This window comes from Motacilla alba, unplaced genomic scaffold (genome assembly GCF_015832195.1).
Source record: "Motacilla alba alba isolate MOTALB_02 unplaced genomic scaffold, Motacilla_alba_V1.0_pri HiC_scaffold_28, whole genome shotgun sequence".
Taxonomy (NCBI): domain Eukaryota; kingdom Metazoa; phylum Chordata; class Aves; order Passeriformes; family Motacillidae; genus Motacilla; species Motacilla alba.
In genome coordinates this window covers 3577621-3604428 of record NW_024037374.1, presented here as the reverse complement: position 1 = coordinate 3604428, position 26808 = coordinate 3577621, and the positions used below count along the sequence as shown (strand labels likewise).

At 52.8% G+C, this 26808-nt stretch overlaps 2 protein-coding genes and 1 long non-coding RNA gene across 3 annotated transcripts; 1 reads left to right on the top strand and 2 right to left on the bottom strand.

Annotated features, from left to right (window-relative positions):
- The first annotated feature begins 2053 nt into the window (after positions 1-2053).
- Positions 2054-3067, top strand: LOC119696342 (olfactory receptor 14I1-like). Its single transcript, XM_038126047.1, has one exon. It carries the CDS (start codon positions 2054-2056, stop codon positions 2996-2998), a length of 945 nt encoding a protein of 314 aa, XP_037981975.1. The 3' UTR covers positions 2999-3067.
- Positions 3068-13548: 10481 nt separating this feature from the next.
- Positions 13549-17096, bottom strand: LOC119696397. Its single transcript, XR_005255571.1, has 3 exons — positions 16878-17096; positions 13876-13951; positions 13549-13689 (listed from the first exon to the last, which is right to left on the bottom strand). It is a non-coding gene; the product is annotated as an uncharacterized LOC119696397 (long non-coding RNA).
- A 7461-nt stretch (positions 17097-24557) lies between these two features.
- On the bottom strand, positions 24558-25361 carry LOC119696380 (olfactory receptor 14J1-like; the record flags this gene model as incomplete). Its single annotated transcript, XM_038126096.1, has 1 exon — positions 24558-25361. A coding segment is annotated over exon 1 (750 nt), but the record flags the coding sequence as incomplete, so codon positions are not given.
- Between the last annotated feature and the right edge of the window lie 1447 nt (positions 25362-26808).

Genomic DNA, 26808 nt, shown 5'->3' with positions numbered 1-26808 from the left:
TTTGTCCCCACCTGTCATCACTGCCTGCAGTTCTCTGCTCTGCCTGGGGCCTGGGGACACTTTCTCAGTTGTGTCCCTCAGTGGGACCCATTAAAAGTGAAAGAAACTTTGGAGTGTGATTCTGACTTGGAGCTCTGGAGAGGTTTCTTCAGCTGCCTCTCAGGGACTGCTGTTCAGGGCGTGAGCACAAAGCCCCAGAGGCTCATTAAAGTCCTTGTGCTGTGTCTGTGCTGCTGAGCTGGGCTGGGCTGCTGGCACAGAGGCAGCTGCTGGTAACCAAGAAGAGCTTGAAAAGCACATTTCTCTTGCTGAGCAGCTCTTCTGCCAGCCCAGCAGGGCTGGGGCACTGCCTGCAGCCACCCCGGGCACAGCACAGAGGCACAGAGAGCTTCAATCAGTCAGGGCTGGGAAGGTGCTGAGAAGTGCCTGGGGCAGAATCCCTGCCAGCCCTTGGCACAGGAACCTCTGGCTGCAGGACAATGCAGCTGCAGCTCCTGGAGCAATCGCCTACAGCTGGAACATCCCAATGCCTACAGACTCTGTGAGTACAACTCTTACTTTTCTGGGGCAGAGGAGATAAAATGGTCATGAAGCTCTGACATGGTCAGGGCATCTGATTAGTAACAGAATATGTCCAGGAGAAGGATTTTGATAAAAATGAGGAAATTTCCAAAGACTTTGTATTCAGTTTCCTACTTTAGGAGAGTGGCAGGAACAGGGGATAAATATTAATGGTTGATTATGAATTTTGACGAGTGCCTGAGACACCTGAACTGTTGCTTTTAGTGATCAGTAGGTTCACAGGAGATCCCTAATGTGCTTTCAGCCTCTCTGCCCATGGACAGCAGCAGCATCACCTTTGCTGGACCCATCAGGCTCAGTCTGAGCTGTCCTTTCTCCAAGCTGCAAACAGAACCTGCCCCCAGCCAGTGCCCTGCAAACAGGCAGGCTTCTGTCAGGCCAAGGAGAGTGCCCAGAGATTTGGGGTCTGTGAGTGCTGGCAGGGAGAAATCAGGCACAGGGAAACAGCTGCACGAGGAAAATCTCCAGGAAGCAGAGAGAAGATTGGGGAATGGGAGGAAACAAAACCCCAGAAATGCTGTGGCAGGCAGAGTTTCGAGATCTCCACAGGATCCCCTCCAGTGCAGCCCCTGCCTCTGAACAAGCCCCCTCCCTCCTGTCCCCCAGCCAAGCCTCTGCCCTCCGGGCTGGGGCTCCAAGGCGTGAAGCCCCTCCTGTGCAGGCAGAGCTGCAGCAGAGCCGTGGGGCAGCTCTGCAGCCCCGGGCCCAGTTCCCTCTGCAGAGCACAGGGCTGGGAGCAGCTGTCCGGCACTGGGGGCTCTGGCAGGGGGCACAGCTGGCTCAGGGTGACGCTGTCGCCAGTGCCCGGCTCTGGGCAATGCTGTCAGTGCAGCCAGGGAAGGAGCTGCATCTCCCTTAGTGCAATGCCATCAGAAGGACACTTGGAAGTCTCCCTGAGATTTCAGTCCAAGCTGGGAGCTTCAATCCAGGATGCAAACCTGTCCTAGAGCCTCTCTGAGTTATAAGGTTGATGGGGAGAGGCAGAGGTGTTCTGGCACTGAAAATGCTGCTGGGTTTGGTGAAATGAGCAACGTGAGTCCTTGGCTACAAATGTGGAGCTGGGCTGTGGTGGATCCATCTGCTCTCTGCAGTACATGGGTGTTTTTAAGAGAAACATGGGGATGTGAGCATCCTTCATTTGAGAAAAGAGAAAGCTCAGAGAAATTTCAAAGAGAATGAAGTGACAGACCATCTGCCCTCAGTCTCCACTCATCATCTTGCCTCAGGGAATTCAGTTTATTCTACCAGAGGGCAGCAGAAATGCTGAAGGTTTCTGATACCCAAGAAAACCAGGAAAGACATGGGGGGGAGCGTAAAAAGAGAACTTCAAATTTCTTAAAGACAAAGGCATGTCCATGTGTTTTACAGAGGAGGGTGTATAGGAAATGGCTTTGGTTTTGGTTACAGGTATCTCCTCTAACTCTTCACTGTCCTTTCTCCATGAACAGGTCCCCATGTGCAGTCCCCGCAAATGTCCAACAGCAGCTCCATCAGCCACTTCCTCCTGCTGGCATTGGCAGGCACGCGGCAGCTGCAGCTGCTGCACTTCTGCCTCTTGCTGGGCATCTCCCTGGCTGCCCTCCTGGGCAACGGCCTCATCATCAGCGCCGTAGCCTGCGGCCACCACCTGCACACGCCCATGTTCTTCTTCCTGCTCAACCTGGCCCTCACTGACCTGGGCTTCATCTGCACCACTGTCCCCAAAGCCATGCACAATTCCCTCTGGGACACCAGGAACATCTCCTACACAGGATGTGCTGCACAGGTGTTTTTCTTTGTGTTCTTCATGACAGCAGAATTTTCCCTCCTGACCATCATGTGCTACGACCGCTACGTGTCCATCTGCAAACCCCTGCACTACGGGACCCTCCTGGGCAGCAGAGCTTGTGCCCACATGGCAGCAGCTGCCTGGGCCAGTGTGTTTCTCTATTCACTGCTGCACACAGCCAATACATTTTCCCTGCCCCTGTGCCATGGCAATACTCTCGGCCAGTTCTTCTGTGAAATCCCACAGATCCTCAAGCTCTCCTGCAACAAATCCAGCCTCAGGGAACTCGGGCTCATTGCAGTTAGTGTCTGTTTAGGACTCGGCTGTTTTGTGTTCATTGTTTTCTCTTATGTGCAGATCTTCAGGGCTGTGCTGAGGATCCCCTCTGAGCAGGGACGCCACAAAGCCTTTTCCACCTGCCTCCCTCACCTGGCCGTGCTCTCTCTATTTCTCAGCACTGTCATGTTTGCCTACCTGAAGCCCCCCTCCATGTCCTCCCCATCCCTGGATCTGGCCTTGTCAGTTCTGTACTCGGTGGTGCCTCCAGCCCTGAACCCCCTCATCTACAGCCTGAGGAACCAGGAGCTCAAGGCTGCAGTGTGGACACTGATGACTGGATGCTTTCAGAAACATAAAACTGGTGGTTAATTCCTGCAAATAACAAGTAATAAAAGTCATCTTTGATACTTATTGTTAGTTTGGTTGTGGGGTTCTTTTCCTTTGATTTAGATTTTTCATACTGTCCGTGAACAATTTTCATTGTTTGTGCCATGGCTCACTTTATTTCTCTCCACTTTCCCTGTGGCCACAGACTGTGTCAAAGAGGGGCTGTGCTCTCAGTGGCTTTAAAGGAACTAAAGGATCTCCCAGCAAAGTTTTCTGCAGAGATGCCCTTTGGTTGCCTTCTCTGGAGCTGCAGCAGCAATGTCTGTGTGCAGAGCTGGGGGCAGATCAGTGCTGGCCCAGCAGCTGTGCCCAGCAGCAGCAGCAGCACTTGGTGTTGCCAGTGCTGCTGCAGTGGCCCTGCCCCGCTGCCCTGGTGGCCCTGGTGTTGCTGTAGGGCCTGAGTGCTCTCGGGGCCGGGCACAGTGCTGGGGGTGGCAGTGCCGGGGCTGCAGCAGGGACAGGCCATGGGCACTGCTGGGGCAGCGCTGACGCCTCAGGCCAGGGCCTGGGGGCTGCAGGCTCCTTGCCCAGGCTCTCTTAAGAACACACCCAGGCCAATGCTCAGCACAGAAAACCCCTGTGAGCAGCCCCAGGGTGGCCGTGGGCAGGCTGGGGGCAAACAGCATGGCTGGGGCTCTGCAAGAGCCCTGGGGGAGACGGGAAGGAGCAGCAGAGCAGGGGCTGATCCATCCCCAGTGCACTGCACAGCCCAGGGCAGCGTCCCAGAGCGTCCTCATGGAGCTGCCAACACCATCCCCCCTCTGCAGCCCTGGCCTCTCCCCCAGCTCACACAGGTGCCCCATCCTTGCAGGCACAGGCACGGCAGCACTGGCTCAGGAGCCCCTGTTTGCATTGCACACAGCAGGCGGGAGCACCCCCATGCTGCTGCTGTGGGGACATCAACCTGAGGGAGCACAAATGCCATCAGCCCCTGCGGCCACCAAGGGCTGGGGGACACCAGGGAAACCACTCAGCTTTGTCTTGGCCTCTGCAGTCAGCCAGAAAGTTTGTTCCCATCAGCTGGGAGTTTCCTGTGCCACTGCAGACGCTGTTGCTCAGAGCCAGGGCTGCCTGGCAGCCACTCCCAAACTGCCCTGAGCATTTCCTTGGCTTCACCTTTGCTTTCTTCACTCTTCCATGGTACAAATTTCTTCCTGTTGCCCAGCCCTGTTCTGTGCCCTGCAAACAGCCCATCCCTGTTTGCCCTTTCCTCTCTTGCCCCACTCCCCATTGCAGTTCCTGACTTGGCACCATGGGAACGGCCCTTGGGGAGCAGGATCATCCTCCAAGTGCTGCAGCAATTGTCTGCAGGCTCCTGCAGTGCCCCGTGCTGCTCCCTTGCCAGAGGCACCCCAGGCCAGGGGGGCCCATCTGGGCTTCTGTGTCTGCCTGTGGGGCTCCCTGTTCTGGGCAGTGAGGAGGAGCTGCAGAGGCTCTGCAGGACTGACAGGATGGGCTTTGGGGCTGGCAGGAGAAGCTGAGGCACCTGGGCTGCTGGAGCTTCTCAAGAGGAGGCCCAGGGCTCGTCCTGCCACGGCTCCAGGGGTGCTTTCAGAGAATCTCAGAATCAGCCAGGTTGGAAAAGAACCTTGGTGATCATCAAGTCCAACCTGTGCCCTGACACCGCCTTGTCTGCCCTGAGCGTCCTCTTCTCCAGGATAAACAACCCCAGCTCCCTCAGCTGCTCCTCACAGGACTTGTGTTCCAGACCCCTCAGCAGCCTTGTTGCCCTTCTCTGGACACGCTCCAGCCCCTCCTTGTCTTTCCTGATTTGGGTTGCCCAGAACTAGACATCCCACTCAAGGTGCTGCCCAAGCTGTGCCCAGCACAGGGCAAGAATCACTGCCCTGCTCCTGCTGGCCACACCATTCCTGATCCAGGCCAGCAGCCATTGGCCTTCTTGGCCACCTGGGCACACTGCTGCCTCATGTCCAGCCTGCTGTCCAGCAGTCCCTGCAGCTCCCTTTCTGCCTGGCTGCTCTCCAGCCACTCCATCCCCAGCCTGTGGCACTGCAGGGGTTGTTGTGGCCAAAGTGCAGGACCCGGCACTGGGACTTGTTAAACCTCACCTTGTTGGATTTGGGCCCTGGATCCAGCCTGTCCAGGGCCCTGTGCAGAGCCCTCCTACCCTCCAGTAGAACCACACTCCCAGACAACTTGGTGTCACCAGGGTTCCATGAGGCCGCAGAGTGTTCCAATGGTCTCCATGATTCCATGAGGCCTCCTGTGGGGTTTCACCCCCGGATTGGGATGACCCCGAAAGATGGAAAAGTCCCTCCTCCAACCCGTGCCTTCGAAGAAAGACTCAGTAGTCTTCTGTTGTCTGTTCTCAAGGTAGTTTATTGTTGGTTATCTACAAGATTCTTCTCCCTGAACTGCTGTGGCCCGTTCAGCAGGTCAGACAAAGGCACTCTGCCCTCCCAGGAGGCTGGTGCCATCTTTTATATCATATATTACGTACTACATGTTTATACTTTTTCCCCAATACCTACTATCTATATTGAATGGTGACTTTCTACTCTAAACCAATCTGTGAGTGCCAACATCACCAAAGACATGGAGGTTAGGAAGGAGAAAGAAAGAGGACAGGGCACACCCAAGTCCCTCCATCTTAGATCTCCTGACCCCCATGTACAAAACTTGGACCCCTGCGTACAAGGCTTAAAACCCCCTTGTACAGCACTCAGAAATCCTACCCTTTACTTCGTGACTACTTCTACTACAATATCTAAACTTTTGTGACTTCTTGTTCTTCCTGCAAAGTTGGTAAACTGTTCCATGGGTCAGATTCAAAGCCACAGGGGTCTCTGGCTGCATGCCAGGGTCTCAGATGCTTTTGACCTGGGTCTGGAACATCCGAGAATGTCTGTGGGACATTCTGAGTTCCGACATCTCCCCCTCCTGTTTGCACCAAAAAAAAACCTCTCTTGCCACTTTGTTCATGACCCGCCAAATACAAAGAAAAATGCATGGCAGAACAAGCAGAAGAACAGGAAGTTCAACAAGAATATAAATGGCTATTTTTACAAGCTCCCTCCACAATGGTGAAAGACTAAAAAGGTTAATGAAATCATCCCACCAGGATCCTGTAACTTTTTGCAATTTGGTGATGCTATTTTGCATTTGCTTTATATTTTCGTGGATGGATTTTGAGTGATCCGACAAGTTCATGCAGCACACGCCCTCAAACTCTTCACACCCATGCCCATGTGACAGCAGCAAATAATCAATTGCTGCCCTATTCTGAAGTGTTGCTTGTCTCGCACTGTCGATGTCTGTTAACATGTCACTCAGTGCAGAGGAAATGGCATGAGTATGCTTGCTCAACCAACACGCTATGTGGTCCAATTGTGCCAAGGCCTCCCCTGATGCAACTTGGGGTGAGAAAATTGCTACTGCAATTCTCCGAGCTTTGTTCCAGGTATAAACTTCGTCATCACAATTTTGACTATATTGTTCAAGGGATCTTATTTCCCTGTGTGTCTGCTCCCTTAAAACTTTCAAATTAGGTGTTATCAATGTAAGTTCTCCAATGCTGCATGGACCGCCCTTGATTTTTGCAGGGATAGCAGGCCAAATTCTGTCCCCACAAATCAAGAACACTCCTTTTGGCAAAATTGCTGGAGCTTGGAGGGATGATTTGCTCATCATCTTTGTGTAGTTACACCAGGATGATGCATCTCTATAAAAAGGCTGGTTTGGAGTGACATCTATCGTATGGTTATCTGTCTCCATCACTCCCAATGGATTAAATATGATACAAAATTCCATCCTTGTCGACCCAAAGATGTCCAGTTCCTGAGGTTCAAAGTGAGCCACAGGAAGGAACTGTGTCCAAACACTCCATCCCTCCATTGGATCCGAAAAAGATTTCAAAACCTTTGAAGGGATGTTCTTTGGGATCGGCCATTCTTTCACTGGCACACCTACTAAACATGTGGAAAATGGTTTCCCTGGACTTGAATGAGTCAGACAAATGCTGTCTAGACCCGCTGCCTTTGCCAAAGTCTCCCACACATTTCCCTTTGGTTGTCTCACGGGAAAATCTGTCCTATTGCCCAAAGCAACAGGCAGGAGAATGAAGCACATGAGCACCATCTATCCAAACCCCGTGCCCATGTCCTCACTTTCTGCGAGAGACCCCGCAATGCAACAACACCCAAAAGTCACTTGAGTCCCAAGAAAACCCTCAAGTCTCTAAATTTCAATTGTCGTCTGATGAGATGTCTGCAGCGTTGTCGTCTGCCTTCGCCTGCGTGCTTTCTTCTTTGCTCCTTGAGTCTGTGTCCACTTTTTGTCTGCATCCGGTAAGGTTTCACGTGCCTTGCTGACACCCACTTCAGCCCTCGCCCTGTGGAGACACAAGCGAAACCCTTGCCCCAAGTGATTAATGTGAATGGGCCTTCGATTTGTCCTGTCTCTGGGTTTCGGATCAAAACTAAAGGATTCTCCCTTAGTTTTGCTTGTGTGCTGTTCGTGAAATGCCTGACAATTGGTGGAGTGGGCTCTGAGAAAGAACCATTTAAAAAATTCAACACATACAGAGCTTTGTTCAACCGCATGTAAGGTGTTGCACCTGCCTCCCCCCTTTTTTGTTTATCCAAAAGGATTTCAGGGTGTGATGCGTTCTTTCAATGATTGCTTGACCCGTGGGAGAATAAGGAACACTGAAAGTGTGTCTGACTCCCCATTTTTTTTAAAGAATTTGTCAAGCACCTTGCCTGTGTAAGTTATCTGTTTTTATTTCTTGTGGCACCCCTAATGATGCAAATGCTTGTAAAAAGTGTCTGCAGGCATGTTCTGCGGTTTCCCCTGTATGTAATGATGCGAAGATTGCCCCTGAAAATGTATCAACTGAAACATGGATACTTTTGAGTCTCCCAAAAGATGGGTATTTTGTGATATCTGATTGCCACAGCTGAAGACTTTCCAACCCTCTCGGATTGACTGCTCCTGTGGATGCAGGTGGCTGCACAAGCTGACAATCTGGGCAAGCACTGATGATCTCCTTCGCTTGGCTTTTTGAAAGGCGAAAGGATTCCATCAATGCCTCTGCATTTTGATGGAAAAGTGCATGGTTCAATCTTGCTTGTTCAAAAATGTCTGGCAATGTCTGTGAGATGGGCATTGTGAGTTTGTCTGCACGAGCATTCCCCTCTGCTAAAAACCCTGGACGTGAGGAATGTGCTGTGATGTGTGTAACAAAGTATTTGTGCTTTCTGTTTTCTAGGATTGATCTCATACATGATAAATATGAATATAAAATGTCATTGTCTGTGTGCATTAAAAGTGATCCCTCCAATCGTTTGACCATATTTGCAACATATGCTGAATCTGTGATCAGATTGAGAGGCTCCTGAAATAATTGAAAAACCCTGACTACTGCTGCCAATTCCACAATTTGCGGTGAACCCTGTACTGTTTAGTTTTCCCTGAACCATCAGTGAACACTGTCACCCCTTCCACTGGTTCCTGACTTACTTTTGGTTTTTTCCTGAAACTTATCTTTGCATTTAACATTCTGTGAGCTGAAAAGTGAATTGTACAAATTCCTGGGTACCCTAACAATGCAATTGACAAATCCTGTGATTTTTGCATTGCCCACTCAAAATATTTTTTCTTCAAAGGTAAGTGAATGATTGAAAGTCTTTGCCTGACATTGTCAGCAACCTTGTTCTTGCCTTGATGGTTATCTGAGTCATCATCTCCAGATCTGTGAGGATTGTTTTCGAGGGCCTGTAAGCTAAAAAAAAACCCACTCTATCATTAAAAGAGGATCCCTTTGAGATGAATCCCATTGAAAAATCAACCCATACAGTTGTACTGTTTCCCCCAGCACTGCCAAATGGAAAGGCAGTGATTTCACAAAGCGATGTGCTTGTCTCTGCTGGATCATTTTTGTGATCTTTTCAAGATCTCTTTGCACTTCAGGTGTGAGAGTCCTGGGAAATTTGATGTTGTTGTCCCCTCTCAAAAGGTCGAGCAATAATGAAATCCACCCAAACAGGATCATTTGTTTTCCAAGTCAACTTCAGAGTGGTGAGTGCCACAGTGACCCCTGTTAAAAATCCAATTCCAGTTTCAGTCCCCATTGTGCCAAGAGGTCCCTTCCCCAAACTGTGATGGGCCTCTGCACGATGAAAGGACGGATGATTGCCGTTTTTCCCCCTGGACCTATGACAACGATTGCGTTCTCACTCTGCGTGCATAGGGAACCTCCCCCTATGCCTGTGAGAGAACCCAAAGGTGCAACCAAGTCCCATTCCCGGGGCCAAAAGACGTATGAGATGACTGTGATGTCTGCCCCTGTGTCGAGCATCCCTGTGATGATCACTGTTTTCTCGGTACAAGTCCACTGACAGGTAACAATTGGTCGATCTCGGCTCAAATGTTTCACCCAGGATGCATGTATTTCCATTTGGTCACCAGAAAAAGAGTCCTGTTTGTTAAACACTGGCATGATTTGCTTTTCTGCATGGGATGGCAAAGCCATGGCCTGGGCTATCGGTGTATTTTTTGGGATTGTCAAGGATGGTTGAAGAGCTTTTGCCGAAACCATGGATGGATAAACAACAAGTCCAAGGATGCTGCTCCTGTCTCTGGCCGTTATCAAAAACTCCTGCCTTTTCCAAGAAGTCCCAGTGACACCCGTGGGTATCATCACATGACTGTCATCCAAAAGACATGTCAATTTGGAGGCTGCCAACATGCACTGGAAGCCGGGCGGTACCAAGTCTGGGTCGCTGGGGATCCTGGAGATTGCTCTGCTGAGTGGTTCTGTTTGCTGTTCCCCGATGATTTTCCCTGCTGACTTTGCGTCACCGCCATTATTTGTGTTGGAGCGCGCTGACGATGATTCGCGCTCTTTTTCCCGTTTCCCAGATGTGGTAGAGGTCTCCCGTCCACATCTGTGTGTCTTCTTCTCTGCTTGTCGAATGCTCAGCGTTTTCTTGCACTTGATACAGTTTCACATTCTTCACTGAAATCCACCTGTACTTTGTACCTGTTAAAACACAAACAAATCCATGTCCCCGCAGGGACTGGAGTATCCTCTCAAAATCCCAGAAATGAAGAATAGGTCTTGATGTGAAAATGAAACTTTGATCTGTTCTGTTTTGCAAAATTGCATAGAAAAATACAATACAACAGTAATTAGAAATCAACCAAATAATACAGACAATCAACAGCACATGTGAAATCACACAATTATCAAGCACCACAACATTAGACTGTCATCCCAGAGTCTGCAACAGCTGATGAACCTTAAAACAACAGAAGATTGAAGAAATCATGTCCGGATTCATGTTTCTCCAAGCTTCCTTTCAAAACCAGCTCAGCTGTCATATATGGTCAAATTGCCAAGTCAAAAGGACTTGAATACTTTTTGATGCAGAAAACTTCTGGGTTGATTGTCAATCACTCCACCAAGTAGAGCTAAAGCTTGGCCACAGCTCGAACCCTAATTGGTGAGTATCACTTAACACATTCTAAAACAAGACTCTTAAAAACAACAGTTATGAATAAGAAACCTTAGGATTAGAAATCATTCACACCATGAGATAACATGATAGGGATTCTTCAAATACAACAAACCTCTTCTTCAGAGATGTGAACTTCATCACAGTCAGGATTGTGAACCTGGATCTGGACACGGAGAGTGAAGGAAGCGCAGCTGCATGAAAGACTCATTACCTAATACAATATTGAAACCTAAAAACCTAAGAACTTAATGTTACAACTGAATTCTCTGCTGAAGTACCTCTGTAATAATGACTGAAGAAAACCATGAGACTGGCAATCTGGATAGAAAAACCCAAAAAACATGTGAGTAGTTAAGAAATCAAGTCAGGATCCTGAAAAGACATGTGTCTTGCAGATGATCACAAAAGAGATAAAAGATTATCACACAAAGACATGAAAGCCGGCTGTAAATACAACAACAATACCTTAACAATAATTCTTATCACAAGATAATCTTTTTAAAGCATTCATATAACATCAACAACCATCATTATTTATCATTATTACTTATAAAAATTAAAAATAACAAAGGTCACAAACTCAATACCAACAATTCCTAGAACTCTGGACCATTGGGAAATCAGCTGATGACCCCACAGACTCTTTACATGATGTTTTGTTTCCCTAGGAAGCATTTTTCACAGTAGAAAAACAATAAAATCCCAAGAAATGACTGATATGAAAATACCTATTTAGAAATTCAACCCTTAAAAAACTTTGTTTGACTGGAACATAGAGCTCTGCACTTGTAGCATTGTCCATGTCTTCTGCATCTGAATCATGGTCCTCTGGCAAATGCTGTTGCCATCACTTTTGTGGAGCCTGCCTGTGGAAGAACTGAATTGTCCCATATAACATCTGCTGCTTTTTTTTTCTGGAGTTGACCCTGTTGAAAAACTGGATAAAACACTGTGAAAATTCTCAGAAGCTTCTCATCCTGCCCTTGGAAAAGTTTCCAGACCTGTTTTTCCCCAAAAGCCTGCCTGGAATTCTGGCTGCTGTGGTTGCCTAGCAACTCTGACAGAGCGCTGCCTTGAAGGACATCTCCGCCCTGACCTTGTCCCGTCTCTGCCTGTGCCTGCTCTGCTGTCCACCGGGATCCGCCTCCCCTGGCTCCGTGCCAACGTCCACAACCGAGCGCGCGATCCTTGTCCCGTCTGTGTCCGTTTTGCATCTGCAACATGCGAGCTGCCCCTCCCCGACCAGGTAGGGTTTCGCTCCACCGACACGCACGCGCACTGGCACTGCCGCTCCTGGACGAGCATCCACCGCGGTTCTGTGCTCTGTCTCAGCGGGCTGCCCTGCCAGCGCCGCCGCTGCAGTGCGAGAGCGGTCCGCCCTGTGCCTGCCGGGTGGCCGTCTCCGCGGCCGCGCAGGCTCTCAGCATGGAGCGCGTCACGGCACCCTGGGAATGCGCAACCGCCGCGTCCGTGCTTCCCGCCGCTGATGCCTCTCTTGCCGCCGGGACCGTGCATGTGCGCACCGCCGCCGCCGCCGCGCCCCCGCTGCCGGTGTGGCCCCCCCGCCAGCCTCTGCAACCCCCGCGGCCGCCTGTGCGGGCCCCCCGGGCTGCCGGCGGACCGGTGCCACCTCGGCATGGGTTCTGTGCCAGCCGCCGAAAAGCAGTTCCTTCTCCCGTCCTGCAATCTCTCTGCCCCCCATCCTGCCGTCGCCTCTGTGGCGGGCTGCAATTCTGGGGAACAAGCCACAAAGAAGGCAAAATCCCAGTCCTTCAAGCCGCGCTTTCCCGCAACTGGAAGAGGTGTGCCTGGGCACCCTGTAAGTCCTGAAGGTGATAACAATCCCCCCCCCACCTTTTGGTGAGAGTCAGTTCTGTTCCTCCTAATTTCATAACAGTAAACCCCATCTGCGGATGGCTAGACGATTCCCTCTCTTGCGGATGGCAAGAAGGCATCCCTCCCCCCTGACTGGTGGGAGTCATTTCTGCTGCCTGCTGATAAAAGGTACCCCTGTGGCACTCCGCGAAATTGCCTCCAGCATTACTCTCTCTGGAACCAAAAGTTTCAAGGCCTTGTTTTCTTTCCCTGTTGCTAAATGATAAAGGTGTCCATTAATCTCCCTGAGTTGTTCCTGGGAATATGCTTTCCCCATGTTCTTAATTTTGACTATTCTCACCAAAAGCTGAATCAACGCAAGGTCGGTCCGGAGATGGTCCTGGTCCCTGTCCAGCAGTTTTTCAGGCATGAAATTCCAGCCGCGCGTTTCTGGTTTTCTTCCTCTCCGGGCAGCTCTCGAGGCGATTTTGTCTTGGTGATGTTTTTGTTTCGGGCTCTCTGCTCTCTCTCTGGAGCTTCGGAGTGTGCCTTCTTCCCAGATTGGGGTTGGAGGTCGTCTGATGGTTTTATATCTTTGCTTCAGTCGTGCCGACCCAGGGACGCCAGATGTGGGGTTTCACCCCCGGATTGGGATGACCCCGAAAGATGGAAAAGTCCCTCCTCCAACCCGTGCCTTCGAAGAAAGACTCAGTAGTCTTCTGTTGTCTGTTCTCAAGGTTGTTTATTGTTGGTTATCTACAAGATTCTTCTCCCTGAACTGCTGTGGCCCGTTCAGCAGCTCAGACAAAGGCACACTGCCCTCCCAGGGGGCTGGTGCCATCTTTTATATCATATATTACGTACTACATGTTTATGCTTTTTCTCCAATACCTACTATCTATATTGAATGGTGACTTTCTACTCTAAACCAATCTGTGAGTGCCAACATCACCAAAGACATGGAGGCTAGGAAGGAGAAAGAAAGAGGACAGGGCACACCCAAGTCCCTCCATCTTAGATCTCCTGACCCCCATGTACAAAACTTGGACCCCTGCGTACAAGGCTTAAAACCCCCCTGTACAGCACTCAGAAATCCTACCCTTTACTTCGTGACTACTTCTACTACAATATCTAAACTTTTGTGACTTCTTGTTCTTCCTGCATGCCAGGGTCTTAGATGCTTTTGACCTGGGTCTGGAACGTCCGAGAATGTCTGTGGGACATTCTGAGTTCCGACACAGCCCCTCCTCCTGTGGGATCTCCAATGATTTTCCTCCCTGTTGACATCCTGTGCCATGGAGTCACTCAAAATAGCCTCTTCCTCATGGTTCTTCTGTGGGGATTTGTCCTCCCTGGTCTCCATCCTCAGCTCCTTGTCTGGGAGAGGAACGACAAGGAGAGGATGGGATTTGCCTCCGTGCCAGAGGGAAGGGGAAGGAGATCTCCCCAGTGCATCCCCAGCAGGACGGCGTTGGCAGCAGGGTTATCCTGCAGCCAGGGGCCATGCTGGGCTGGGAGATAGAGCAGGAGAGAGGGGGAAAGGGGCACTGACTTCCTCCTCACCTGCCTGGGTGTCCTGGGGCATATTCCTTTCTGAAAGCCTCCTTCTCTATTCAGCCTAGGTTTGGGAATGGGAAACCTGGTTTGGGGAAAAACAAGGGATGAGCATGTTGAGGTTGAAGGTCCCTCTGGCCAAGTCCATCTCTAGAAGTCACCGGCCATCTGGGGTTAATAAAAACCTCCCAAACACCAAGATTCAGCCCTGAAATGCCTCCCAGGAGTTCTCCATCTCTGGTCCCCTCTTTTTGGTGTTCGGGGGTTCCCCCTGTCCCAGCTGCTGGGGGTCACACTTGTATTGGGGGTCCCCCATCTACTCAGTCCCTGACCTCCCCAGGCTGCTGGGAGTCTCAGGAATCCAGAATTGTCATCCTTCCTCTTCCATCCCTCCTCCTCCCTCAGCCCACCTCCTTCCCCTACTTCCATCCCTTCTGGCTCTCCTTCTTCATCCCTCCTCTTCCACCCCTCCTCCTCCTCCCCCAGGAGCAGCGACACCCTCGGTGCCCCGTTCCTGGAGCCCTCGCAGCCCGTGGCAGGAATGGGGATGGAGCCGGGACAGCTCGGCACGGGCAGCGTGGGGCTCTCGGCTGCTCCCACCCACTGGGGACAGGGGGAACCCGGCCTGGGGAAAAGGAGAGGGAAACTGGGAAAACTGGGGGCTGCACATCCAAACTGGGGCTTGCTGGGGACTCTGGCTGGGGATTGCCAGCCCTTGGGGCTCCTCTTGGGAGATGCAGGAGGGGGAACACAGAGAGGGCCGGGGATCCCAGGAGTGGCGTCCCTGGGATAGACTGAGCTCTACTGGGGTAACTGGAACCTTACTGGGACCACTGGGAGTGACTGGGAATGACAACAGACATGCTGAGGGCAACTTGGACCTACTGGGAATGTCTGTGACCATACTGGGGTGACAGAAACCACACTGGGAACAATGGAAACCATGCTGGGGAGAACTGGGATCCCATGCTGAGGGCAACTGGGAATGAGGGTAACTGGGCATGACTCGGACCATACTGGGAGGGACTGGGATCATCTATGGAGTGACTGGGACTATACTGGGGGCAACTGGGATCACACTCAGAGGAACAGGGAGTGACTGGAACCATGCTTGGGGCAACTGGCATCCTACTGGGATCACAGTGGGAGCACCTGGGCCATGCTGGGGGAGACTGGAATCATACTGGCAGCAACAGGAACTGCACTGAGGGTGACTGGGAGTGGCTGTGAGCAACTGGGATCAGGCTGGAAGCAACTGAGGATTGACGGGGAGTGAATGGGAACACGCTGGGACAACCTGGGATATACTGGGAGAGACTGAAACCACAGTGGGGCTAAATGGGAGCAACTGGAACCACACTGGATGATAATGGGAGCAGCTGTGCCCATGCTGGGGTCATACTGGAATCCTACTGGAACTGACTGGGAATGACTGGAATAGGACTGGGAGTATCTGAGAATGACTGGGATCCTACTGCAACCAGGATGGGAGTGACTGGAAAGGTGCTGGCTGTGACTGGAACCATGCTGGAGGTGACTGGGAGCAACTGGGCCCCCACTGGGAGTGACAGGGAGTCACTCTGGGCATGACTGGAATCATACTGGCAGTGACTGGGAGCCACTGGGGTCATACTGGAGGTGGTTGTAGCCATACTGGCAGTGACTGGGAGCCACTGGGATTACAGGGGCTGTGAATGGATCCTGACTGGGGGTTACTGAGAGCTCCTGGGCCCATGTTGGGAGGAAAATGTGCAAACACTGGGAGCAACTGGAAGGTACTGGAACCATGTTGAGGGGACTGAGACCATAACTGGGAGCAACTGGCACGAGACTTTGGGCAACTGTCAGAAACTGGGATCGTGCTGGAGGCAACTGGGGGTAACTGGGAAAGACTGGGGTCATTCTGAGGGAACCAGAACCTTACTGGGCACACTGGGATATACTGGGAGTGTCTGTGACCATACTGTGAGGAATTTGGAGCACAGTGGGAACAGCTGGGACCATGCTGGGGGCAACTGGGAGTGAGTGGGACTGTGCTGAGAGGGACTGGGACTATTCTAGGGACAACTGGAATATTCTAGGGATCACACTGGCAGGAACTGGGAACAACTGGAACTATTCTGGCAGCAACTGGGATCATACTGGGATCACAGTGGGAGCAGCTGGGTCCATGCTGGCTGAGACTGGGATCACATTGAGGGTGACTGGAATCATACTGGGATTGACTGGGAGTGGCTGTGAGCAACTGGAATCAGGCTGGAAGCAACTGGGAGGAAGTGGGAGTGACTGGGAGCATGCTGGGGTTGACTGGGATATACTGGGAGTGCCTGAGACCATGCAGGGGACTGGGACCACACTGGGAGCCACTGGGAATGTGCTGGGGGCAACTGGGACCACGCTGGGGGTAACTGCGGGCAAGTGTGAGTGACTAGGGCTCTGCTGGGAGACACTGGGATCATACTGGACTCATACTGGGAGTGACTGGGACTATACTAGGGGCAACTGGGAGAACTGGGAACATATTGGATCAAAGTGGGAGCAACTGGGAGCATGCTTGGGCCAAACTTCATCATAATGGGGAATGACTGGGAGCAGCTGGGCTCATGCTGGGAGCAGCCCCTGCCGGCCCCGGCAGCCCCGAGCCCCTTTCCCGGCCATGCCGCCCCTCCAGCCCCAGCACCCCCCAGTGCCGGGGTGCCGGCAGTGCCAGGGGTCCCCCCCTCTCGGGGTCCCCCTTTGCCTTCTGGGGCTCTCCTCTCTCCAGCCTCCCGCTCAGCGAAGCCGCGGCTCTCCCGGGGCTCCCCAAAACCGGTGTCCCCCGCCGGGGCTCTGCCGCCACTGCTGCCCCCACCGGGACCCCCCAGAAACACCTCCCGGGGACCCCCCGATGTCCCCCCGAGGGCCATCTGCGGCTCGGCTTTGGAGCCCTGCAAGCCCCAAACATCCCCCCAAAAAACCCCAACCCCAGGCACCCCCGGGATATTTGGGGCGAGCTCCCCCTCCCCGGGCACCTGCGGGATGGGGGGCGATGCTCCCGGGGTGCTGCGAGCTCAGGCAGCGCCGGAGCCGCGCGGTTCCCCGTCCTCTCCTCCTGCTGCTTCTGCTGCCGCTCCGCCTCTTCCTCCCTCCCTCCTCCTCCTCGCCCGCTGCCGGAGCCCTCGCAGCCCGCGGGAGCGGCGGGGATGGAGCCGGGACGGGTCGGAACTCAGAGAGGGCTGGGGGGATGCCAGGAGTGGGAGTGACTGGGCTGTGCTGGGATCATGCTGGGAGCAGCTCCTGGGTGACTGAGTTCTACTGGGATCATCCTGGGATCATCCTGGGAGTGAGCAGGAGCAGCGGGATGGCTCCAGCGCTGGGGCTGGGGGCGCTCAGGGGGGAGTGGGACCCCCGGCACCGGGACCCTGAACCGCCATCGCCGGCACGGGAACCCCCCTGCTCCCCTTATCCTGCACAGGGACCCCCTGAATCCCCCATTTCCTGACATCAGGAGCCCCTGCTCCCCTCTTCCCGGCCATCCCATGGCTCCCAGGCTCCAGACTTGCTGTGTGCCTGACCCTGGGATGCCCTGGAACGCCTTGGAGCTCCATTCCTGCCTTTCTCAGCCCCCAGCCCCACCTTTGTGCAAAGCCAGAGACCCCCTGAACTCCCTGAAAATCTCAGGTGCCCCCAGCCTGGTACCCCACCCTGGTACTCCCTTGTTGGGAAAGGCTGGACTCCCCTTTCCTGGGCTCAAGGACCCCCTGGAACTCCCTTCTACCTGTCCATGTCCCTGCCCCCCCCCATTTCCATGACCCTGAGACCCCCCTGCACCCCCATTCCTGAGAACTGAGACACCCTTTTACCCCTCTGTCTGGCACTGAGACCCCCCCTGCACCCCCTTACCCAGCACCAACACAACCTTTTCCCATTCCCCGCCTCTCCCAGTATTATCCCAGTAACTTCCTTTATGTGTCTTCCATTATTCCAGTCACTCCCAGTCTCTCCCACTTTATCCCAGTTGCCCCCAATGTGTTTCCACTCACTCCCAGTTGCTCCCAGTAGCTTCCAGTATGATTCCAGTTGCTCATAACCACTCCCAGTCACCTCCAGCATGATTCCAGTCAATTCCTGTATATCCCAGTTGCCCAAACATGGTCCCAGTTGCCCTCAGCCTGCTCCCAGTCACTTCCAATATGATCCCAGAATGATGCCAGTCACTCTCAGTGTGGTTCCAGTTGCTCCCAGTATGATCCCATTTGTCCCCAGCATGGTCCCATCTCCTCCCAGTGTGATCCCAGTTGCCTCTAGCACACACCCAGTCCCTCCCAGTATGATCCTACTCTGATGCCATGATGATCCCAGTTGCTCCCAGCTTGGCCCTAGCTGCTCCCAGTGGCCCCTGTGTTATGGTTTGGAATGGGAGGAAATTTGGGGAAGGTTTTTGTGTATCTGACAGTCTGTTGAACTGCTGGAAAGCTAGACACACTTTTGTGAAACACACATGTTAAAGATGAAAAAATTTGGAAGCTCTTTTTTCCTCTGTTGGTCGGCAGGGAGGTGGTGGGTTTCGGCTTCGGCTCTGTGTCTCGGCTGGGCTGGGCTGGGCAGCCTTGCTGCGGGCTGGGCTTCTCTTCTATTTTCTGGGCTGCTTGCTGGCTTCTCTCTCTCTGGGCTCTGCTTTGGCCGGGCTGGGCTTCAGCAGCTGCCAGGCAGGAAGACAGGGGAGGCTGCGGAGCTTGAGCCAGAGCAGGGCTGGCTGCGGCTGTGAAGATCTTGCTGCCAGGCTGCTTCTTCTCAGCGTGGCTGAGACCTGTAGCTGTAGACCAGACTTCTGTAGCTCGTGTAGAAAACTAAAAACTAACTATAAAGCTGATCTGAACACAACTTAGCCACAGCTTTCTGTTACAAGGTATTGGTGGGTTAGGTAGGCTTTAGGTGTGATGTTAACTTCTTCAGGACTTCAATCTTCTTTTGAGTGAGAGAAAAGAACAAAATGCAAGTGTATGAAAAACAACATGAAGACATTAAAGTTAATAAAGAAGAAGTCTTAGATGGGAGGGATGAGAAGATGCTTTGTTTTTAGAGCTGAAATCTTCTTGTAAGCTATAAAGAAAATATTCTTTTTCTTTGTAACACATAAAATCATAAGGAGATGAAAGTGTTGAAATTGAGATCAAGTAAAGGCCTCTATGTTAAAGTAAGCAGATGTTAAAATAGCTGTAATCCCATGAGAAGTTTGAACAGAGAAAGAGAGAAGAGTACTCTTGTGCTTCTAAAAAAAGAAGTTCTCTGTTCCCAAAGATGAAGATGATTTTAGAGATAGATAATGAGAACTTTTGCCTTTAAACAGCTCATCTTTAAAACAATGCCCCATAAATCAACCTAGCCCATTGACAAGCTGTGGAAAGGCTTGTAGAAATAAGAAAGATTTTATGATAGCAAGGTTCTTGGGGCAGCTGTTATTCGTGGTGAAATTGAGAACCACAAGAAAACTGTTTTTTCCTCTTGTAGAAAAGCCTCCATAACTTTAACAAGAGGGACTTCTCTCCCTAAGTGAACTAAAAAAAGACTATTTTAGAGGTAGTAAACTGACTAGAAATCCTAAGTTCAGTTTCTTTACATTGTCAGTGAGAAAGAAAAAGTCTTGGGGAGCAGAGAGGTATTCTGAAAAGTTTGTTCTGATTCTTACTACCTTTTTTTTTCCTTTTAGTTACTTTTAATAACTTTTTTTTATACCCTTTTAAAGTTTTAAGCCCGCTTTACCTTTCTCCTAATCCTTGGAGACAAACAAACAACAAAAAGTGAGTGTATTAGTAATTAACCAACACCAAACCCACCACATTCTTTAGTACATTAGCGAAAAAATCTTAAAATTAGAGAAATCCTAAATTAGCAATCCAAAACCACTACACCCTAGCACAGACCCAGTCACTCCAGGTATGATCCCAGTATGAATCCACTATGATCCCAGTCTTCCCCAGCATGGTCCCAGTCAATCCCAGTTGCCCCTAGTGCAGACTCAGTGACTCCCAGTCGCTCTCAGTGTGTTCCCAGTCACCCCCAGTATAGTTACAGACACTCCCAGTCAATCCCAGTTGGTCCCACTGTGATCCCTGTTGCCCCAGTTCTGGCCCTGCTGGGTCCCAGGGTGTTCTGATCCTGCTCCCAGTGGTCCCAGTCCTGGGCGTGGTGTGTCCCGGTATGTCCCAGTGTATCCCGGTGTCCCAGTCCATTCCAGCCTGTCCCAGTCTGTCCTGGTCCCTTCCCTTCCCTAGGAGTGACTGGGATCATACTGGTGCAAAGTGGAACCTTACTGGGCCAAGTGGATGTGACTGGGAGTGACTGTGAGTATGCTGAGGGCAACTGGGATGTACTGGGAGTGTCTGTAACCATACTGGGGGTGACTGGGAACACACTGAGAGTCCCAGCAGGTCCAAGGATACCATGGTGACACTAGGGAACCTCATGGAACCAAGGGGATCATTGTGGCACCACTGGAGCCCACGGAACCAAGGGGCCATGGTGACACAGCGGGGCTCCATGGAGCCCAGAGACCATTATGGCTCTGTGGGGCCTGATGGAACCGTGGAGACCATTGTGACCCTTCAGGGCCTCGTGTCACCAAGGGGGCATTGTGACACCTCAGGGCCTCGTGGAAGCAAGGGACCATTGGAACACTGTGGGGCCCCATGGAACCCAGGGAACATGGAACAGGTCTGGCTGGCTTGACCTCCCAGGGCCCACCTGACAGGTCTGGCTGATCTTGGGATGTCAAGGGCTGCCTCTCATCAGCTCCTGGAGCACTGGGTCTCCGTGCTTTCCTTGCTATGGAAAAGAACTGTCCTTCTCTTCTAAGTACCCATGGCCAGAATTGGGATTTCACCTCCAAATTTCTTTATATCCAGAGATTTTTCCCATAGGAATAGTGCCAGGACAAGTCTGGCTGGCAGCAGTTTCAGGAGGGTCACCTCTCATCTGTCCCTAAAAGTCTAGGGAGGGCTCCGCGCTTTTCTTCAAATGGGAAAGAACTGTCCTGCTTCTCCAGGCACCCATAGCTGAGATTGGGCTCCCACCTCCAGAATTCCCTATCTCCAAAGACTGCTCCCAGACAAAATCTGCCATTGCTGACAAGTCTGGCTGGCCTTGGCCTAGAGAGAATCTCACCTGCCTTCCAAACACTGGGGCTCTCTGCTTTCCTTCCTGTGGAAATGAACTGTCCTTCTCCTCCAGGTGCCCATGGCCAAATTTGGCTTCCACTTCCAACGTTCCCTATTGTGACACACTAGAGAAGGTTGCTGGCTTGAAACATTTTGTGTGTGGGGGAGGAAGGGGCAGGTCCAGCCTTGCCTTGCCCTGGAAGCCCAATCCCCCCAGAGCCTCTATCCCAGCCCAGCAGTGTCTGCCAGGCCCTGGCACAGCACAGGCAATGCTCCACAGCCACCTCTGCAGCCCCAGCCCAGCTCCTGAGGGACCAAATGAGCCCAAGCCCCACCTGGGGGAAGGGCCCAGGAAGACCAAGGGGTATTGAAGGCTGACCACAAGGCAAGCATATATCTTGACCCTACCTTCTCTTGGAATTTCCATCTGAACAATGCTGGAATCCAGGAGTTGGTAGCTGTGTGTGCTTCTCTAAATCTTATTTGTGTTTCTCTCTTTCTAATTCCCTCTTCCTGCAAATTTTGAGTAACTTAAAATTGGACAGGCTGAGAGTTTGTGAAGTTGAATGGACCAAGTTAATGTTTTGAGAAGTGTTTTTTGTTGATTGAATGTTGTAATAAACCTTTTGCCAAAGTTTCTCTGGATTCCTAAAGTTGCCAGGCTGTTTGGCTGTTTGGAGCTCCTGAGAATCTCTTGTTGGTATTTCTCCAGGAAGTCCAACTCAGAGGACACAAATATTTGTAATTCCTTTTAAATGTCTCCTTGAAAGAGTTTTTTGGGAGTCAGGGCTTGTGTGTCCTGCTTGGCACAGCCCAGGCAGGGCATTCACAGCCACATTCCACCCTCCATTTCCCAGCTGGAGCCACTGGTGCCTCTGAGTTGTGCTGGCCCAGCCCCAGGGACGCTCTCCTTGTCTGCCCATTCCCCCACGGGCTCTGGGCAGGGATGGCCTCAGTGGGGGCTGCTGACATCCTCAGCAACTGTGGTGCCCCAGGGAACCAAGGGTCCCTGGTGACACTGCAGGATCTTGTGTCACCAGGGCTCCATTGTGACGCAGCAGCACCAAGGAATTCATGGTGGCACTCGGAGGCCTCATGGAGCCAAGAGGTCACTGTGACCCTGCAGGGCCTTGTGGAACCATGCAGAGCATTGTGACAGAGCAGGACCTGGTGTCACGATGGGGCCATTGTGACACTGCAGGCCCCATGGAACCAAGGGACTTTGTGACACCAAGGGGTCCCATGGAACCAAAGGGACATTGTGACACTGGGAGGCCTCATGGAATCATGGAGAACATTGGGACACTCTGGGGCCTCATGGAACCCTGGTGACACCAAGTTGTCTGGGAGTGTTGATCTGCTGGAGCATAGGAGGGCTCTGCACAGGGCCCTAGACAGGCTGGATCCAGGGCCCAAATCCAACAAGGTGAGGTTTAACAAGTCCCAGTGCCGGGTCCTGCACTTTGGCCACAACAACCCCTGCAGTGCCACAGGCTGGGGACAGAGTGGCTGGAGAGCAGCCAGGCAGAAAGGGAGCTGCAGGGACTGCTGGACAGCAGGCTGGACATGAGCCAGCAGTGTGCCCAGGGGGCCAAGAAGGCCAATGGCTCCTGGCCTGGCTCAGGAATGGTGTGGCCAGCAGGAGCAGGGCAGTGATTCTTCCCCTGTGCTGGGCACTGCTTGGGCAGCACCTCGAGTGCTGTGTGCAGTTCTGGGACCCCCAGTTTAGGAAAGACATGGAGGGGCTGGAGCGTGTCCAGAGAAGGGCAACAAGGCTGGGGAGGGGTCTGGAGCACAAGTCCTCACAAATGCTGTGAGGAGCAGTTGAGGTAGCTGGGTTTGTTTATCCTGGAGAAGAGGACGCACAGGGGGAAGAAGGCCAAGTCATGACACAGGTTGGACTTGATGATCTCCAAGGCCTTTTCCAACCTTGCTGATTCTGGGATTCTCTAAAACCACCCTTGGAGCAGTGTCAGGATGAGCCCTGGGCCTCCTGTTCAGAAGCTCCAGCAGCCCAGGTGCCTCAGCTTCTCCTGCCAGCCCCAAAGCCCATCCTGTCAGTCCTGCAGAGCCTCTGCAGCTCCTCCTCACTGCCCAGAACAGGGAGCCCCACAGGCAGACACAGCAGCCCCGATGGGCCCCCCTGGCCTGGGGTGCCTCTGGCAAGGGAGCAGCACGGGGCACTGCAGGAGCCTGCAGACAATTGCTGCAGCACTTGGAGGATGATCCTGCTCCCCAAGGGCCGTTCCCATGGTGCCAAGTCAGGAACTGCAATGGGGAGTGGGGCCAGAGAGGAAAGGGCAAACAGGGATGGGCTGTTTGCAGGGCAGGGAACAGGGCTGGGCAAGAGGAACGAATTTGGACAAGGGAAGAGTAAAGAAAGCAAAGGTGAAGCCAAGGAAATGCTCAGGGCAGTTTGGGGGTGGCTGCCAGGCAGTTCTGGCTCTGAGCAACAGCGTCTGCAGTGGGACAGGAAACTCCCAGCTGTTGGGAACAAATTTTCTGGCTGAGTGCAGAGGCCATGACAAAGCTGAGTGCTTTCCCTGGTGTTCCCCAGCCCTTGGTGGCCCCAGGGGCTGATGGCATTTGTGCTCCCTCAGGTTGATGTTCCCACAGCAACAGCCTGGGGGTGCTCCCGCCTGCTCTGTGCAATGCAAACAGGGGCTCCTGAGCCTGTGCTGCCGTGCCTGTGCCTGCAAGGATGGGGCACCTGTGTGAGCTGGGGGAGAGGCCAGGGCTGCAGAGGGGGGATGTTGTTGGCAGCTCCATGAGGATGCTCTGGGACACTGCCCTGGGCTGTCCGGCGCACTGGGGATGGATCAACTCCTACTCTGGTGTTCCTTCCCGTCTCCCCCAGGGCCCTTGCAGAGCCCCAGCCATGCTGTTTGCCCCCAGCCTGCCCACAGCCACCCTGGGGCTGCTCACGGGGGTTTTCTGTGCTGAGCATTGGCCTGGCTGTGTTCCTGACACAGCCTGGGCAAGGAGGCTGCAGCCCCCAGGCCCTGGCCTGAGGCGTCAGCGCTGCCCCAGCAGTGCCCATGGCCTGTCCCTGCTGCAGCCCCGGCACTGCCACCCCCAGCACTGTGCCTGGCCCCGAGAGCACTCAGGCCCTACAGCAACACCAGGGCCACCAGGGCAGCGGGGCAGGGCCACGGCAGCAGCACTGGCAACACCAAGTGCTGCTGCTGCTGCTGGGCACAGCTGCTGGGCCAGCACTGATCTGCCCCCAGCTCTGCACACAGACATTGCTGCTGCAGCTCCAGAGAAGGCAACCAAAGGGCATCTCAGCAGAAAACTTTGCTGGGACATCATTTAGTTCCTTTAAAGCCACCAACAACACAGCCTCTCATTGACACAGTCTGTGGCCACAGGGAAGGTTGGGAGAAACAAAATGAGAAATGGCACAGAGAATTACATTTCTTAGTGGAAAATATGAAAAAAGTAAAACAAAGGAAAAAAAATCCCCACAACCAAACAAACAAGAAGTATCAAAAAAGTATTATTTTTATTACAAGTGATTTGCAGAAATTTGCCAGCAGTTTAATGTTCCTGAAAGCATCCAGTCATCAGTCTCCACACTGCAGCCTTGAGCTCCTGGTTTCTCAGGCTGTAGATGAGGGGGTTCAGGGCTGGAGGCACCACCGAGTACAGAACTGACAGGGCCAGATCCAGGGATGGGGAGGAGATGGAGGAAGGCTTCAGGTAGGCAAATGCGCCAGTGCTGAGGAACAGGGAGACAACAGCCAGGTGAGGGAGGCAGGTCGAAAAGGCTTTGTGGCATCCCTGCTCAGAGGGGATCCTCAGCACGACTCTGAAGATCTGCACATAGGAGAAAACAATGAACACAAAACAGCCAAATAACATAAAAGCCGTCCCCATGAGAGGCCCAAATTCCCTAATGTAGGAATTTGAACAGGAGAGCTTGAGGATCTGTGGGATTTCACAGAAGAACTGGCCCAGGGCATTGCCATGGCACAGGGGCAGGGAAAATGTATTGGCCATGTGCATGAGAGCATTGAGAAAGGCACTGGCCCAGGCAGCTGCTGCCATGTGGGCACAAGCTCTGCTGCCCAGGAGGGTCCCGTAGTGCAGGGGTTTGCAGATGGACACGTAGCGGTCGTAGCACATGATGGTCAGGAGGGAAAATTCTGCTCCAATGAAGAACAGAAAGAAGAAGAGCTGTGCAGCACATCCTGTGTAGGAGATGTTGCTGGTGTCCCAAAGGGAATTGTGCATGGCTTTGGGGACAATGGTGCAGATGGAGCCCAGGTCAGTGAGGGCCAGGTTGAGCAGGAAGAAGAACATGGGCGTGTGCAGGTGCTGGCCGCAGGCTACGGCGCTGATGATGAGACCATTGCCCAGGAGGGCAGCCAGGGAGATGCCCAGCAAGAGGCAGAAGTGCAGCAGCTGCAGCTGCCGCGTGTCTGCCAATGCCAGCAGGAGGAAGTGGCTGATGCAGCTGCTGTTGGACATTTGCGCTGTCTTGGCATGGGGATCTGTAAGAAAAGTAATCATGGAATAGTTGGCTTTGGAGAGGACTTTAAATATCCCAGCACAGCCTATAGTGCATCACAACATGGGGACACTTTCCCCCCACTGCCTGTCCAGGGCTCTGCTGCTTGGAGCTGTCCCTGCCAGCAGCTGCTTCCCTGTGCCCAGGGCTGGGCCCTGCCAGTGCTGCCAGAGCCCAGCCCAGCCCTGGGGGCTCAGCTCTACCCTGCAGACTCCTCCCAGCTCTGGCACTGCCCAGGGGCAGCTCTGGCTCCCTCAGGCTCCAATGGCAACCTTAGAGCAACCCTGAGGAAGCTGAAAAAGCAACACTGATGCTGCCTCTAAGGGGTTCTCTGCTGACTTCTGTCACTGCCTGGTTTATTCACATCTGAGAGAATTTTTTTTTTCTTAACCTGAACTGGGAGATGAATATCTCTTGCTGTTGAGTAAGGAACAACACAGACTCACCAGAAATATTTATGTGCAGTTTCCCATGCGGGCAAACCAGAGATGCAGATTTAAAAAGCAGGATTTTCCATTTTAAGCAGTCCCTGCCTTGCTGCGCTCCCTGTATAATCTACCTGAAAATGTTCTGCAGTTAAATATTCTGCTGATAGCAGCAGCTTACCTAAGCACAGGAGGGGAAGAAATACAAGCCTTACCAGCTGTCTCCATCCAGCCAGATCTTGTCTTTCAGTAGTGGAAGCAGCTGCCAGGGCTGGCTGAGAGCTGTCCCTGGCAGGCAGCAGAGTCCCTGCCCCAGCACAGCGCCCTGGGCTGCAGGAGCCTGCTCTGCACGACAGCCCTGGGCACCCCTGGCTGCTCTGCCCAAGAGAGAATCAGAAAATGTACTCACAGAGTCTGTAGGCATTGGGATGTTCCAGCTGTAGGAGATCACTCCAGGAGCTGCAGCTGCATTGTCCTGCAGCCAGAGGTTCCTGTGCCAAGGGCTGGCAGGGATTCTGCCCCAGGCACTTCTCAGCACCTTCCCAGCCCTGACTGATTGAAGCTCTCTGTGCCTCTGTGCTGTGCCTGGGCTGGCTGCAGGCAGTGCCCCAGCCCTGCTGGGCTGGCAGAAGAGCTGCTCAGCAAGAGAAATGTGCTTTTCAAGCTCTTCTTGGTTACAAGGAGCTGCCTCTGTGCCAGGAGCCCAGCCCAGCTCAGCAGCACAGCCACAGCACAAGGACTTTAATGACCCTCTGGGGCTTTGTGCTCAGGCCCTGAACATCAGTCCCTGAGAGGCAGCTGAAGAAACCTCTCCAGAGCTCCAAGTCAGAATCACACTCCAAAGTTTCTTGGACTTTTAATGGGTCCC

What these genes read in the sequence shown, in the direction of transcription:
- LOC119696342 (XM_038126047.1), top strand. Translation starts at nt 2,054, where the DNA reads ATGTCCAACAGCAGCTCCATCAGCCACTTCCTCCTGCTGGCATTGGCA.